Genomic DNA, 15,993 nt, shown 5'->3' on the forward strand with positions numbered 1-15,993 from the left:
AGTCAAACGTCTACAGCTGACGAGGCTGTTCTTGTCTTATTCGCTTTTGCTGCTCCCTCTATGAAGGAAACATCTAACCTACAGGGTTCCTCTACATTGTGAAGCTCAATGTATGATAAAATTTTGGAATAGTGCAGACTGCTACTTGTTCACTTGCATTAGAACGAAACGTTTTTTGCGAACCCTCCTGTGCCTCCTTTGCTCACCATGGCTGCCGTCAGCTGCTGCTGCTGCTTCTCGTGCGTTCTCGCCGAATAGCAAACCCTCAGCGGCTAGACGGCGGCACCATCTAGGAGCGATGGCTTCGGCCGCAACAGAGAAACGTAAAAAGGGCAAGCCGGCCTGCGCATGCGTGGTTGTTGCACGCCGGGGGTGAGGGTGAGCGGACTGCTAGGCGAGGAACCGCGATAAAACGAGGGAGAGGGCACCGGAAGAGATGCCCTCACGTTGAGCATGCTTTGCGCTACCTGATAACCGCGTCGACGGTCGCCTCTGCACCTGAAGGGGAGGTCGGATACCCCACGCAACTGACCCAGAATGCCAGCTCGCCTCTTTCAACCCATAAACACTGGTTGCGTTCAAATGTGCATTGCGTAGCAGAGTTCCTCGTTCGGGGCATCCTTGAGCCAGATGAGAAGGTCCACGTGAACACTTCCTTTCGCGGTATATATATCCCAACGGGGTACGTTGGATCTGCTGGATTTTACAACGTTAGCTGTTATGGGCTGATTACAGTAGCCGTTTGGGTTGGCGATGGTGTCCGCCGCCGGCGCATGTGTCCATCACAGCTATCACCGGGAATGAAAAAAAAATGTGGGCAGCTTGCACCAGTGCTGCAAGGCTGGAGTAAACAGCGTAGCTGGTGATCGACCTAGCTTCTTCAAAGTTTTACTAGGCTTGGCTAAGTTTTGCTAGAAAATGCTAAGTACTGCTAGGCACGGTATTCCGAATCGGCTCGCCGCCGACGCGCAGATTCTCGCTTCGCCGCGCGACGTGCTTCAAGATGAGCGGCTTCTTCTTCGGGTGTCCGAATCTTGTTTGGTCGTCCCATGTCAAGGCTACACGTACTCGCCACAGAGTCAACGACAGTTCTCCCGCCGTCCCGGTGGATCCGAGCTCTATCTACCCGGTGACGCCACGGCCAAGCTGCGCCTTCGCACTTGCCGGGGCGTGGCTGTTCAAAACTTGGCGAGCCGCCCCCAGGGGCGCCGGCTGCTCTCACAGACACCGCGCGCGTCCGGCGTGAGCGCGGAAAAACGGGGAAACGCGGACGGCGTCGGCAGCAGCTCTGCGCGTTGCCTCGTTGGTGCTGCTACAATTTATTTTTCTCTCTCTCTCTCTCTCTGCCTCGCTCTCATTTTCCCTTTATCTCTCCCTAGCATAGCCCGCGCCGCGCTCATGCTCTCCTTCTCTTACTTTAACGTCCCATGTCAAGGCACCATGTGCATGGCATGGAGAGGAGGCAAAGTACACGCCTCTCCGCGAGGTGGTTGCTAGGCAACTCGTAGAGACGTCATCGCCAGGAGTTTTTGTTTGCACTATGCGGCGTAACCAAAAGCATAAACAGCTCCGCTGTTAAAAATTCCCAGTTCTCACTTCCATCGAACCCGAGCCCGCTGCGCGGGAGTGAGCTACTCTACCATTGAGGCACGGCAGCGCTTGCTAGCTTGTAGCGGGAAAACGCCCTATACACGCATCCTAACGCGCGAGGAGGCACGTGATGTGATATAAGCGCCGCGTAGCGTCGATACGTGCAAATTTTGCTTTGCAGTTGCATATTATTGTACCAGGTGGCACGCCATGTAACAGTTGTACAGGTAGCGGCGGTACGGGAGATAGAGAAGTCTTGAGGAAGAAAAAGAAGGTAAGGTGATGCATACAAAAATACTAGGACGAAAATCTGTACAGTATGCCTTATTAAATCAGGCTCGCTATGGGACTATTTATGACCACACCGTTTCAAACGGGATGAATATAGCTCACAATCATCATCCTTAACATGATGTCATGCCTTTTCTCACACGATGTGAGATGCGCGCCGCGTAGCGTCGATGCGTCCGAACTTTGTATTGCAGTTACATAATATTACACCACGTGGCGCGTCATGCAGCAGTTGCATAGGTATAGTGGTTCAAGGGAGATAGAGAAGGCTTGAGGGAAAAAAAGAAGATTATGGAGATGCACAGGAAAATGCTGCAATAAAAATCATTTATTGCATAACTCAATACATCAAGCAGGCTAGGTGACTGCTTGTGACCACCCCGTATCAAAAGGGATGGCAATAAATTATCCTCATCATCATTAGCATGATATCGTGCCACTTGTGACAACTTGACATGCGAGCCGCGTTAAAATTCCAGCGAGTGTATTGACATGTAGCAGTAGCAAGTAGCTACACTTGATTAACTCAAGCAGGCTATGGGAGGTTTTGGCACTGCCTCGTTTCAAAGGGGATGGAAATAAGTGAGCATCATAATCATCATAATCAAAAGCATTGTATCGTTCCACGGGTCAAGGGATTTCACATGAGCGCCGCGTATTCTCGATACCTGTGTTTACTCTTCACTACACGATACGGCAACGCAAGGTACGATCCCTCTAATTGGTGCTGCCAAAAATGTAGCTCCTTTGGAGAGAGAGAGAATTTGTTGGAAGGAAGGCCGAGAGGTCGACGTGAGCTAACTTGTTCTAGCCAGCTACTCTGCTCAGGGAGCGGGGGGAAATGGGACCTGAAGGATGCATGAGGGGTAATGATGACATAGAAGAAGGATGCACAACGATAAAGGCAAGTTCAGCATCCTCATGCTATCAACAAAGTCTAAAAACGTCATTCGAAAATGTCATCCACCTTCCTGAGCATGAATGGAGTCACGAATCCAGTTCAAAGTTCACAAAAACGCGCAACGAAGAAGCTTGTGTGTGGGTTTCTCCTGCGTAAGCAGCACAGGTGCCAAGAAATTTCCTTAAATTATGTAAAGAGCAGCGATAAGCTGCTCCAGTACGGCGAGGACACCAGCTTACGCGGTGACTGTGCTGCGCCCCGCGCAGGCCTGGGACTCTTACAGTGGAGCTGTATATGTCTAGCTTCCCAAATATTTTTCAATGACCATACCTCAAAACTCCCACGCCCTCTAAGAGGAGGCAAAGCAAGCCAGTAAGGCATGTGCTGACACCTGTCGTAGCAAGAGGAAAGATAGGAACCGGGCGGCGAGTTGCAGCGAAGATCGTGCCCGAGAGGCTGCCCGTAAGCGGTGGGCTTGACAGGAAGACGGGTGCCGCGGAGCGGTGAATGCGGCAAAGCGACGCAGGTACCACCCCAGTAAATTAGACGAACACAATGGTGCGTATGCGTAATTTCAGAGGGACTTTCTCGACAGACCTTTAGGATTTAATTGAGCGTGCGCTGGACTGTGGTTTGAGAACGACTGGGTGGTGATTAGCAACGTTCAAGATGTCGCGAAGCGTGAAAGTTATGCGGTTTTGACAGCTACCCTAGTTCATGACTTAGCCAGCTGCTCGGTTTGACTGCGCCGAGGGGGCGCTAATGGCCGTTGCCCACATCGATCATTTGGCGTGACAGGTGGTTACTAAGAAGCCACCTGCTGTATTTCTGCGCCTGCGAAAGAACCGAATAGGCAGTTATTATGTTAGTTATTAGAATAGAATAGGCAGTTATTATACGGAACCTCACGCTGATTGCGACGGCAGAAATGTGACTGGAGTGTCCTTATAATTTCTATCGCAATAATAGGATTGACATTGATGGAACGACGAAGGCGGTATGATGACGACGGCATGACGACAGTGGTTTGACGACCATTATGTGACTACAACGGCATGACGAGGCTCGGATAGCGAAGTTATAATGACAATGCAACAACCGCGACGGCATCATGGGGACGTATGACAAGTATGCATGACAACGACATGCATGACATGACAAAAGCCGGATGACGAAGCTGCAGTGACGGTGATATAACGACCACAACGGTATCAGGATCCCGACCTAGTGGCCCAAGCTATTGAGAACTTCGGGCACTCGGTCGGTGTACAAGGGGTGACGACGGCGTCAACACTAGTGTCAGATCACGAAGCTGGAATGGCGATGATGGAATGACCACGACGGTGCGATCATGAGCACAGACCTAATGGCCCAAGCTAGCTAACTTAAGCCACGGGGTTTGTGTATGAAGCTATACAGATAGATTGAGCGAGATGTAGGCCTAAAACGGCTGATGTAAGCCAATATTGCTAATCGCATTAAAATATATGAGGGCACCACACATCACACATTCACAAGCAGACGGCGAGAATTACAGATGATAGTCTATGCAATGCTTGACATAATTTCCAGCACTGATTCGTGAGCCTTTTATAGAGTCGAAGTACAAACATGTGGAAACAAGATATCATTAGGCACAGTTCAGGCAAGTTTAGTGTTGTATAGGAGAGAAGATGAGGATGGTGGCGCGGGGACACTAAATAAAGAAGATGATGTTCAGGCATCGGATGCATCATTCCTCTGTATTCTAAATACAACATATTGGCGACGAGATTTCAACCCATGCAAGTGCAACAGTCCTGGTGATTCCTGCTGCATCACCACAATGAGTATTCCGGGATTGCAACCGCCACCGCCTTTCCTGCCTTCGCCTGGTCATCCGGCTGTCCCATGGGACCAGTGGAAGCAGGCCTTTCAGACGTACATGGTGGCTTCTGGAGCTTCAGAGCTTCCAGCCGAACGCCGAAAAGCTATCCTGCTCACATGCCTTGGTATGGAGGGGCAGCGGATCTTCTCTACACTGAAGCCAGCGGACTTGCAGTCTGGCTCTGCTCCCGCTACTAGTCCTTCGAGCACAGGTGACACCGGGTCGACGAATGACGCATATGACTCTGCAATCGCCCTGCTTTCGGATCATTTCAAGCGTTCAGTCAACGTCATCGTGGCTCGACAACGTTTCAGTCGCCGTGCTCAGCATGCAGGTGAGACAGCGGAAGAATACGTCTCTGCTTTACAAATCCGCATTGCAGACTGTAATTTCGGAAGCCTCGCTGATGAGATGCTACGAGATCAGTTTGTCTCGAAAACGACGAATCATCATTTACGTGAGCGGTTACTTTTTGAGGGCTCATCACTGACGCTCTCACGAGCTATAACAATTGCTAATCAGTACGAAGAAGCCGTGAGTCATGCTAAGGAAATTTGCGACGAGGCTTCAGTTCATCACGTTAAAACCGCGCAAAGCTCTTCTCGGTCTTCTGAACAACCAAATGAACGCAGAACTTGTAATAAGTGCAAAGCCAAAGCATCTGAGCATCCCGTACAAGGTGCCACGAACCTTCGAGCTTGCTATCGTTGTGGAGCGACTGATCATCTTGCAAACAGTCCTGCATGTAAGGCCCGCAAGCGCAGATGTCGTCGCTGCGAGAAGATTGGCCACTTAGATTTTATGTGTAGGTCGTCTGGATATTCAGCTGAAGTTCGACAAGTTGATGACGACGACGACGCTAGCTCCCAGAGTAGCGGAAAAACAGTTTGTGTTGTCAATGGAAACAAGCATGGCATTTACGCATCCGTCGTTGTGGAAGGTCACCCTATCTGGTTTCTAGTTGATACGGGATCTTCTGTCACTATCCTGACTGAAGAACTCTATCACCAGTTTTTTGCAAGCTCTTACCCTTTGAAACCTACCTCAGTGCAGCTTTTCGACTACTCCAAGTCCAAGATAAGAGTTCGAGGATGTTTTGTCGCTTCAGCTGCGTTCCAAGACAGAACTGCTTGTATTCTTCTGTATGTGGTATCTGAAGGCACCACTGTACTGGGCTTAGACGCCATTGCGGCACTACAGATGAATATTGAAGGTAAATCGCTTCAGTGCCTTGCATTAGCCTCCAGCACTCCTACATTACCAGCTGAGCTACGTTCAGAGTATGAACACCTCTTTGACAAACAGCTCGGACTTGCCAAAGGATTCAAACACAAAGTTAAGGTTCGTGATTCCGTGCCACCCGTTGCCAGCAAGCTACGACGGCTGCCGTTTACCCTTCGGGAACAAGTGTCGGCTGAATTGCAGAAGCTTGAAGCCCAAGACATAATCGAGCGCGTTGACGCCTCTCAGTGGGTTTCTCCTATAGTGGTTGTTCGCAAGAAGGATGGTTCAATACGAATGTGTGTTGATCTGCGAGAGCCCAATAAAGCTATAATTGTTGACAGCTTTCCACTACCACAGACAGACGAGCTGCTGCACAGCTTAGCTGGCGCCAAGCGATTCTCGAAACTGGATTTGGCGTCTGCCTACCATCAACTAGAGCTCGATCCTGAGAGCCGTGATCTGACTACCTTCATCACGCACGACGGGCTTTTTCGTTTTAAGAGAGTATGTTTCGGTTTGGCTTCAGCCCCATCAGCATTTCAAAAGATGATGCATCTCATACTGAAAGGGTGCAAAGGTGTACTTTTCTACATCGACGACATTATCGTATATGGTCGTTCTCGAGAAGACCATCTTTCAAATCTTCGCATCGTTTTGCAACGACTTTCTAAAGCGGGCCTGAAACTCAACCAGAAGTGCGTTTTCGACGTCACGGAACTAACGTTTCTGGGACATGTTGTGAACGGCAAAGGACTCTTTCCACTAGCGTCATCTATCCAAGCGATGAAAGAAGCTCCGGCGCCTTCAAACATCAATGAACTTCGTTCCCTGCTTGGTCTGGCGGGATTTTATTCCAAGTTCGTTCCCCATTTTTCGGATGTTGTGGAACCTTTACGGGCATTGCTTCGAGGCAACGAGCCATTTGCTTGGACGCCAGCTGCCGAAGAGAGTTTCGTTCGTTTGAAATCACTGCTGACAACTTGCAAGGTTCTACATTTCTTTGACCCGAACCTACCCGCCATCGTCACGAACGATGCCTCCGGGTATGGACTGGGCGCTGTGCTGCAACAAGATAACAAGGGAATTCTACAGACGGTTGCCTTTGCCTCCCGTACCTTGAGCCCACAAGAAAGGAAGTACTCTGCAGGCGAACGTGAAGCCTTAGCATGTGTTTGGGCCTGTGAACATTGGCACGTGTACCTTTGGGGTCGCCCCTTTGTCTTGCGAACCGACCACAGTGCTCTTGTCACCTTGCTGTCAACCAAAGGTGTTGGACATCGGCCATTGCGAATTTCACGTTGGTCAGCGCGACTTCTTTGTTACAACTACACCGTAGAGTACCGTAAGGGAAGCGATAATGTGGTGGCTGATGCGCTCTCTCGACTGCCTTTGCAAGGAGAAACCAATGAGGTTGCCGAAGATGAGTTTGTTTGCCTTCTTTCTCCGATGTTAACCATTGCAGAATTACAAGCGGAGAGTGCATCTGACAGTACAATCGCAAAAGTCATGGACTTTGTTTTGTCCTCTTGGCCGGATAAAAAATCTCTGGAAGCGGAGCTAATGCCATATTTTCATGTACGTGCAGAACTATCCATTGTACACGACTTGCTTTACCGCGGTGACAGGATCGTAGTTCCAGGTACCCTTACTCGTCGTTTGATGGAAGTCGCACACGAATCACACCCGGGGATCAGTCGTACGAAAAGCCGTTTGCGAGAGTTGTACTGGTGGCCTCGAATGGATAACCACGTGGAACAACTGGTTAAAACATGTGTTGTTTGCCAGTCATGTGACAAATCAGCACGGCCAACCGTAGCACCTATGCAACCAGTAGCTTTCCCTGACAACCCTTGGGAGAAGATTGCCATTGATATTATTGGCCCATTTGAGCAAGCTCCCATCAAATGCCGTTATGCAGTGACGCTTATTGATTATCACAGCAAATGGCCAGAAGTTTTCTTTTCAAGACAAGTTTCTACGGCGACAGTCAAGAACTTTCTGCAACAAGTGTTTTCTCGTGAAGGCTACCCGAGTGAAATAGTTTCCGACCACGGACCGCAGTTGAGCTCGGCTGAATTTGAAGAATTCCTTCAGGAACGTGGCATACGCCATTGCTTTTCTTCTGTTTATCACCCGCAAGCAAACGGGCTTGTAGAAAGGTTCAACAGAGTCCTCAAATCTGTTGTCCAGATGGCAGTATACGAGCGGCGTGATATCCGTGTCGCCGTGACAGACTATTTGGGGGTCTACCGCTGCACACCTCACGCCACAACGGGAGTTGCACCCGCCGTTTTGCTGCACGGACGACTGCCACGAACACGCTTAAGCATTGTTGGATTACCGGATTCTTCATTTCACGAAAATCCAGCACAAGCGATGAAATGGCTGCGCCAACGTGTCAGACAAAACCAAGCATCTTCCAAACTTTACACAGACTGCCGTCGCGGAGCCCGGACAAGACACTTTGCCGTCGGCGACTACGTCCGCGTGAGAAAGTCGTCAGTTCACGGGAAAATATCTTCGCGCTTTTCGAAACCGAAGCAGATTATTGAGCAACGAGGGCCAGCTTCATTTCTTTTGGATGACGGTCGAGTGTGGAACGCTTCCAAATTTCAAGCGATGCACCCTGAAGCTGCGGAGAAGTTCACAGGCAATCGACCTGGTATTCTAGAATGGACTCTACCACTACCTGACGAGTCTCTTCAAGGTAGTGCATTTCCTGTGAGTGAACAACATGCTGACTGTCCATCTACGTCACGGCAAGAAATAGCAGCACAAGCCAGCAGTGACTCAAGTACTCAGCCGTCTTCACTGCAGGACAGAATGACCGGCCAACCCCCACGGAAGAGCGCACGAGTTAAAAGAACTCCTTTGAAGTTCAGGGACTATGCGTTACGCAAGCGATAGTTTTTTTTTTTTTTTTGACCGGGAAAATGTTGTATAGGAAAGAAGATGAGGATGGTGGCGCGGGGACACTAAATAAAGAAGATGATGGTCAGGCATCGGATGCATCATTCCTCTGTATTCTAAATACAACATATAGGTAGTTGTAACTTCCCCAGAAACCCACAGAGACAACTTTAGAAAGTTGTACATGCTAACAACACACGTTGAAGCATTTCGCTTGAACAGTTATTACCGTATTTGCACGATTATACCACGCCCCCCATTCTAAAGCGCAGTTATAATATCGCCCAAATATAAAAAAATACTTGGTGCCGATTCTACCGCACGCATCAATTAAAGAAACACGTGTCGACGCGTACAGTGTTGAAACAATTTTATTTAGCATGCAAAGGCACACACACACGCACACAGCTGAATCTTAGCGGCTTAGTCGCTATCGGAGTCCGACAACACTTACTTTTCGCTGCCAACCGACCAGAGAAAGGTATCTTCAGTTCCATTTAATGCATTAGAAATGCTACACCTCTTGAAGGCTTGCGCAGCCATTGTCAGCGGGAGGGCATTGTACGCATCATGGACCTACCTTGCGATGTCTCCGAGCGTCGCGTTCTAGCTACCTTGCATGAATTTTTTAAAGTATAGGTTTCGTTTTCGATTTTGAGTGGAATCAGTTACGATTGTTGTGGTATGGAATTGTTGTGATTGTGGAATCAGTTACGCATGCAAAATTTAACACAACTGTTATTTCACAAACGTGCACGTTAGGATAGTCCAAATACCGTATTGGCCTCGGACAATTGCCCCATGAGTACTTCCCGCCAGGATATTCTGAGAGTCACCACAACGTATAGTTTATTGCGGCTAATATCCTTTGTGTCCCACCAACTATGGGATGGGTTACAAGTGCAACAACAGATATTTAGCAAGAGTTTCTGCATTCCTTGAAGTCAGGAAGCTTCGATAAAGTCTGTAGAAGTGCTTGAAATATTACGGTTTGCGTATACCAATTTCACATCTTCCTGAAACCAACCTTCATATATTATATTGCACATTGGATTCAATTATTTTCAAATACAATTAGGAAACAATTAGGGAATGTGTACTTGTCTAACGAAGCTTATTCTTGTTTTTTGGTTTCAGGAGTACAAGATTATTCCACAGCCGCCCGTCCCATATACGTTTTACTGTCGGTCAAGGAGGTATGGAAGGGGATAATTTTAACAGATTATAAATATGTGCAGGGCGTTGCTTGCATTAGCGAAACTGCAACGTAATTTATACGTTACCAGAGGGCGGAACAGAAAGGCATTTCGGTTAGGTTAGGTTTACGGACCAAAGCTTTTTAGCCAGTTTGCTTCGGGCTATACGCATGCATTTTGTTCTCGTTTGAACTTACCTTAGGCAGGAAAATGAAATAATTTGAAACTGTTTTACACAGACAACTATATCTATTCATTTTAATGCGAAACATCCTTTGAGAGCTTCGGGCCTTTAGTATATCTATCTATCTATCTATCTATCTATCTATCTATCTATCTATCTATCTATCTATCTATCTCTATTCATATGTATGTATCTGTATATCTAGTCTCCTACGTCGTCGGGCCGTCATGGTCGTTTCTATAATTCCACATTTATCTAGACAAATATGGCTTAGAAGTGAGGCTTAGGAGTGATGATGAACTGCGAATATCGCAGAAACCTCCGGTTTGCAGATGACAGTGCCCTTTTCTGCAACGATGGCGACGAATTATAACAAATGATTGAGGACCTTAACCGATAAAGTGTAAGAATCGAGTTGAAGTTTAAAATCCACAAGACAATCGCAATGTTCAATATCCTGGCAAGGGAGCAAGAATTCAGGATCGCCAGTCAGCCTGTAGAGTCGGTAAAGGAGTACATTTATCTAGGTCAATTATTCACAGGAGATCCTGATCATTCGGAGGAAACTTACAAAAGAACAAAATTGGATTGATGTGCATACGGCAGGCATTGCCAAAGCCTGACTGGGAGCTTACCACTGTCTTTGAAAAGAAAAGTGTACAATCATGCACTCCACCTGTGCTAACACATGGTGTAGAAACTTGGAGGTTAACAAAGAAGCTCGAGAAGAAGGGCCGCATAAAGCGCGATGGAACGAAAAATGTTAGACCTAACGTTAAGAGACAGGAAGGGAACGGTGTGGATCAGAGAGCAAACAGGGAAAGCCGATATTCTAGTTCACATTAAGAGAAAGAAATAAAGGTGGGCAGGCCATGTAATGCATAGGACCTATACCCAGTGGACCATTAGCGTTACAGAATAGATACCAAGAGACGGGAAGAGCAATCGAGGATGGCAGCAAACAAGGTGGCATGATGAAGTTGGGAAATTTGTAGGTGCAAGTTGGAATCAGCTAGCAAAATACAGGGGTAATTGGAGATCGCAGGAAGAGGTCTTCGTCCTGCAGTGGACATAAGTATAGGCTGATGATGATATCTAGATATAAATGACATGAAGTGTGTGCATGACCTGTCCGGAATCACATGACTTAAATTGCATTACATGACTGACATGCGTGTCATGACATGAATGCCATAAATTGCATGCCAGGTAATGTTCAACATGACATGACATTAATGACAAGACATGATGTCATGTCATGTCTTTCTTGTCGTGCATATCCTGATACATATCTTTTTAAGGAACCGACCACGACACCAACACTTCATTTTATTTGTGACAATCACGTCATGACTGGCATATCATGTCATTCATGCGATGCATATTAAGTTCTGCCATCACATTCTTGTCATGGATATTTGATAAATAACTTTTCCAAATTGGGCTTGACCTAAATGACAACCATGTCATGATGTGGATACCGTGACAAGCAGGTCGACGTGAATGTCATAAACCCGATGACGCGACAACAGTGAATTAAATGACATTACAACCATTACAAATCGCCATCCATCCTTGTATGTGGATGTGGCTGCCTTGACTGCTAGAGGTGCTGGCTGAGACCAAACAACGGATCTACAGGTCTACCAGTCATCTGTGCTCTCAGGCATCATGTATGCGTTACCCGTCCTGAAAATACCACCTAGTTTGATGGCCCAACTGCAACGAGATCATCGCGTTGCCCTTCAAGTAATTCTGAGATTAACTCGTGAGGCGCAATCTGTACATCCGTATAGCTCGCTACTAAATTGCAATCGCAATTGATGCTTCGCCTTTCGGGCGAAACTGCGGCTCATGTTTTAAAGACAGTGTGTTTCTGGGTTATTTACCCGCGCTTTTTCGTGCCGAGTATGGTTCAAGCCGCTTTAATGAGCTGATACCTGATAAAGTGCTGTTTAAAGACGTGCCCCGCTCCCACAGATAATCGTGGTACCGGTGGGCCCGGTGCAATCGGCGCCGGTTGTACCACCCTGCAGTACCTTTGGTACCACCGTGTAGGGGTGGTACCGTATGCACCATTTGTGAGAGGAACATTCTTGAATTCTTCTGTCGTGACAGCTAGCCCTTTGAGACGCTGTCGTTGAGGCCCTACGCGCGTGGTCGTCGATGTACATACAACCCCTTCTCACGCCCAAGTCACCCAGAAAGACATATTATTTCATCAAAGTCAGGTAGAAGTAGTATCGTGTGTAGCGTTTTAGCGATTCTAAGTCATAACGCACCATATTTGTTTATTTTGGTCACAGGCATCTAAACTTGTGTGTGAGGTATGAGTTCGGGCATTTCCTCTATCGCAGTGAACCGAGGATTGTAGAATATAAAATTGTGCTTTTAAGACTGTGTTCCCTATAGCTAATTGCTGGTATTTTTTAGTGAATGGTGTTTTGTATTCACGTAATCGGTCATTCACTCTCGTATGAATATCTTGTCGAGTGTCGCCGAAACATTGTTTACTGCAGTTGCAGTAAACAGTGACTGTCACTTGGTGCGATAAGTTTCGTTTTCTGCATGCATACCTTATAGAGGAATTCTTCTGTTGCGAGATATACTCAAACAACGGCCGCCCCCCCCCCCTACAATCTTTTCGCAATATCATGTGTACTCGTGCCCTTACAGTGCAAGTTCGGAAATTCTGTCCAGCGCTTTCCGATCACTCTGTCTTTGATGAAGCAAGCTGAACAACTTCAAAATTTCTGCCATAACGTACTGTGTATATAAATATCAAAGACAACGAAAAAAATTTGCGCAGCTGCTGCTTTAAATGTTTTTTCCCTGCAGATTTTGAGACGAACGGAACGTTTTGTACCCAACATATAAGCGCTACAGTCATCAGACGCTTCCCTAAAAGTGAAGTGTATTGGGTGACTGTGAAGTCAACAGCTATGATGTGAGTTTCCAATCAAATTTTTCGCTGGACACATAAAAACATATACAGAAAGCGTGTTAACACACGGAGTACCAATCTTCACGTTGAATTGCCTCGTTTATTTGAATAAACCAATTCCTCTGTACATTAATTAGGAGTCCCCGACTCCAGAATACGGGTACAAAATTTCACGCGTGTTTGAAACTGACCCCTATACTGCTGGAAAAACAGAGAAAGAGAGCTCTAGTTCCACCATACGGAAAGAAACACAGGAAACCTTAAAGAATGCAGAGATTGCGCCGTCCGGAGCACGCCCGAAGTGGATGGACAGGAGAGATGCACCCTGATTAGGAGCGCTCCACCGAGTGGTTGTTACCGAGTTTTTCATTGCACCAAGCTTTTCTTTTCTCATTCGATTCACAACACTGTGGATTTTGCATAAACAGTGGGCATTGCTATGCCGTGGACGATGGAACAAACGTACTGCACGCTGCAAAACATGTGAACGCTGCAAAACACGGCACGCTGCCGAACATGTCGACTAACATCGCAGGCACACATTACTATCACTTCTCCTTTACATTCAACTAAAGCTCGCTACTTATTCCTCAAAAGTCTTCAACAGCCGTGCATTGACATTTCTTCTTTCTCCAAATGCAAAGGCTAGCAGAAGGGTAAGGCTGCCTCTGGTGGAGAGTAGGGCATTGGACTGACATATGTTACTTGCTCTTTCGCAGGGTGTCGGCCAGTGTATGAGCGGCATGAGGTAGTGTTCTTCACTGAGGCAGTCGATGACTACTAATGGCCCCGTAAAGAGTGCCAGAACATTTTCAGGTGTTAGCAGCAACCTGTGTGTCATGGCAACGCCAGCCGCCGTGACGTGCCGTGACTGTGCTTCGAGAAGCTAGAGAACACAGGTGGAAGGGAAATTCGACGAGATTCATAAATGAGAGTACCAGCTACTAGTTCAACCCCAGTGATCGCACATTAAAACAAGGATAGGCACCCCTATTTATTGTTCCACGGCCCTAATAAGCGCTTTACGGATATAATTGACCTTATCACGAGTATGTTGCAATAAACGTATTCCTGGTGTTACATATTTTAGCATTTATTTCTTCAGGATAACAGGTTTACTTAGTCGATATGTTGACTACTTTAGTAGGAGAGCTTTCTGGCGACAAAATTCTTCGCCGACAGAACTTCCTGGCGCCGCCGAATGCAAACAGATATGTACCGCAGATCTATGAGTGAAACTAGAACGCAAATTCGGCCTTATATAGTGCCTTCTTAACCTCCTCACGAAAAGGTTTATCTTGAAGTGGGATCGTTTCTTTTAGTGCTACAATTCAAAAATACTAGTTACGCTTGTTTGGAATCCTGAATGTATAAAACAACTCTCAAGATGGCACTCAATGTAGTCATGCGACATAATTTTTTACACCATTCCACTGAACAGATTGACTTCTACAACTAGGAAAGCAATTTAACACATAAACGTAATGCCATGATATGACAATCTAAACATACCCTTCCTGCATGATACCCCAATGGAACAACTTTTACTGGAGCGATTTTAATATTTCATGCAACGTGCGTCAGGTTCATCAAAAACGAGGAACTCGTCACTGTGTTACCATAGAGATGTATTGCAAAACTCCTTCTTTGCCAAGGATTCCTTGCGCTTTAAGCTACTACACGTGGAGAAAACTCTTCTGGCAGACGCTTCTATTACGGCATTTCGTAGCCGAGGTATTTATTTTGGATATCAAATTCAAATGGGAAATCTGACGAGAACGCTAACAAAAGAAACATCTGGTAAGATACTGTAACGACCCACCGTGGTTGCTCAGTGGCTATAGTGTTGGGCTGCTGAGCACGAGGTAGCGGGATTGAATCCCGGCCACGGCGGCCGCATTTCGATGGGGGCGAAATGCGAAAACACCCGTGTACTTAACTTTAGGTGCACGTTAAATAACCCCGGGTGGTCCAAGACTCCGGAGTCCCCCACTACGGCGTACCTCATAATCATATCGTGGTTTTGGCACATAAAACCCCATAATTTAAGATATTGTTACGCGGACGAGAGTCATTCAAGAAGAAAAGTCAGAGGCCAGTGTGGCACACGCGGCACAGTCACAGCGTAAGCTCGAGGAGCAGCTCCATAGGAGCTCCATTTTTGGCTGCACGCACTAGAAGGTCTTCGCGGCGAAATCTCTGTGCGTCATTTTCACGAGATTGAAGTGAACTGTCCACCGACGTCGAAGGCGAGTGGCGGCTTGTGCTGCTCTCCACGCTGCGGTCTACAGAGCCCGACGTTGTCTGGTTGCAGCTGCGCGCGTAGTTCTAGGATTCGCTTCTTCAGCAGCGGTTCGTGCCTTGCGAGGAGACGCCAAAACGTGTGTACGCGAGAGTAAACACGGGTATCGAGACTGCGCTGTGCACATGTCACATTTCGTGACAGATGGCACGATACGATACTCTTGATGATTATGGTCATTATTATCGACATATTCTTTGCAACGGGGCGGTGACAAGTAGCCACCTTGCCTGCTTGAAGTAATCAGGTCCTGCTAGATGCAACTGCTACATGCACCTGCAACATATCGAGACACCTGGTGGAATACCACGCAACTGCAATGCAAAGTTTGCACGTACCAACGCTACGTGGTGAGCAAGTCACATCGCGTGAACTTCGTTTATATTAGTGCGTAAGCTTTAAGCCGAAAGCTCTATCCTCATTTTGCGAATACCGGCTTCTGCCTGCGAATTTCTCGCTGTCCTGCTCACTAAACTTGGCCACTGGATATGTGCCCATTCTTGGTCCTTCCTAGAGAATGGTTATGAGCTGAAATACGCAGCCATAACAAGAGGCTAGAAGTGAAGAAGCAGGCACCGTAAACT

The 15,993-nt window shown here is 47.2% G+C and overlaps 1 protein-coding gene across 1 annotated transcript in view; it reads left to right on the top strand.

The window, feature by feature from the left end:
- Positions 1-15,993, top strand: part of LOC125939873 (uncharacterized) — a 70,603-nt gene that overhangs the window by 43,402 nt on the left and 11,208 nt on the right. The window contains exons 11-12 of the mRNA XM_049655378.1: positions 9,921-9,979; positions 13,002-13,110. Of these exons, the coding sequence (XP_049511335.1) occupies positions 9,921-9,979; positions 13,002-13,110 (168 nt within the window). The remainder of the gene's footprint in view (positions 1-9,920; positions 9,980-13,001; positions 13,111-15,993) is intronic.

The sequence above is a fragment of the Dermacentor silvarum genome, chromosome 9 (genome assembly GCF_013339745.2).
Source record: "Dermacentor silvarum isolate Dsil-2018 chromosome 9, BIME_Dsil_1.4, whole genome shotgun sequence".
Lineage (NCBI taxonomy): Eukaryota > Metazoa > Arthropoda > Arachnida > Ixodida > Ixodidae > Dermacentor > Dermacentor silvarum.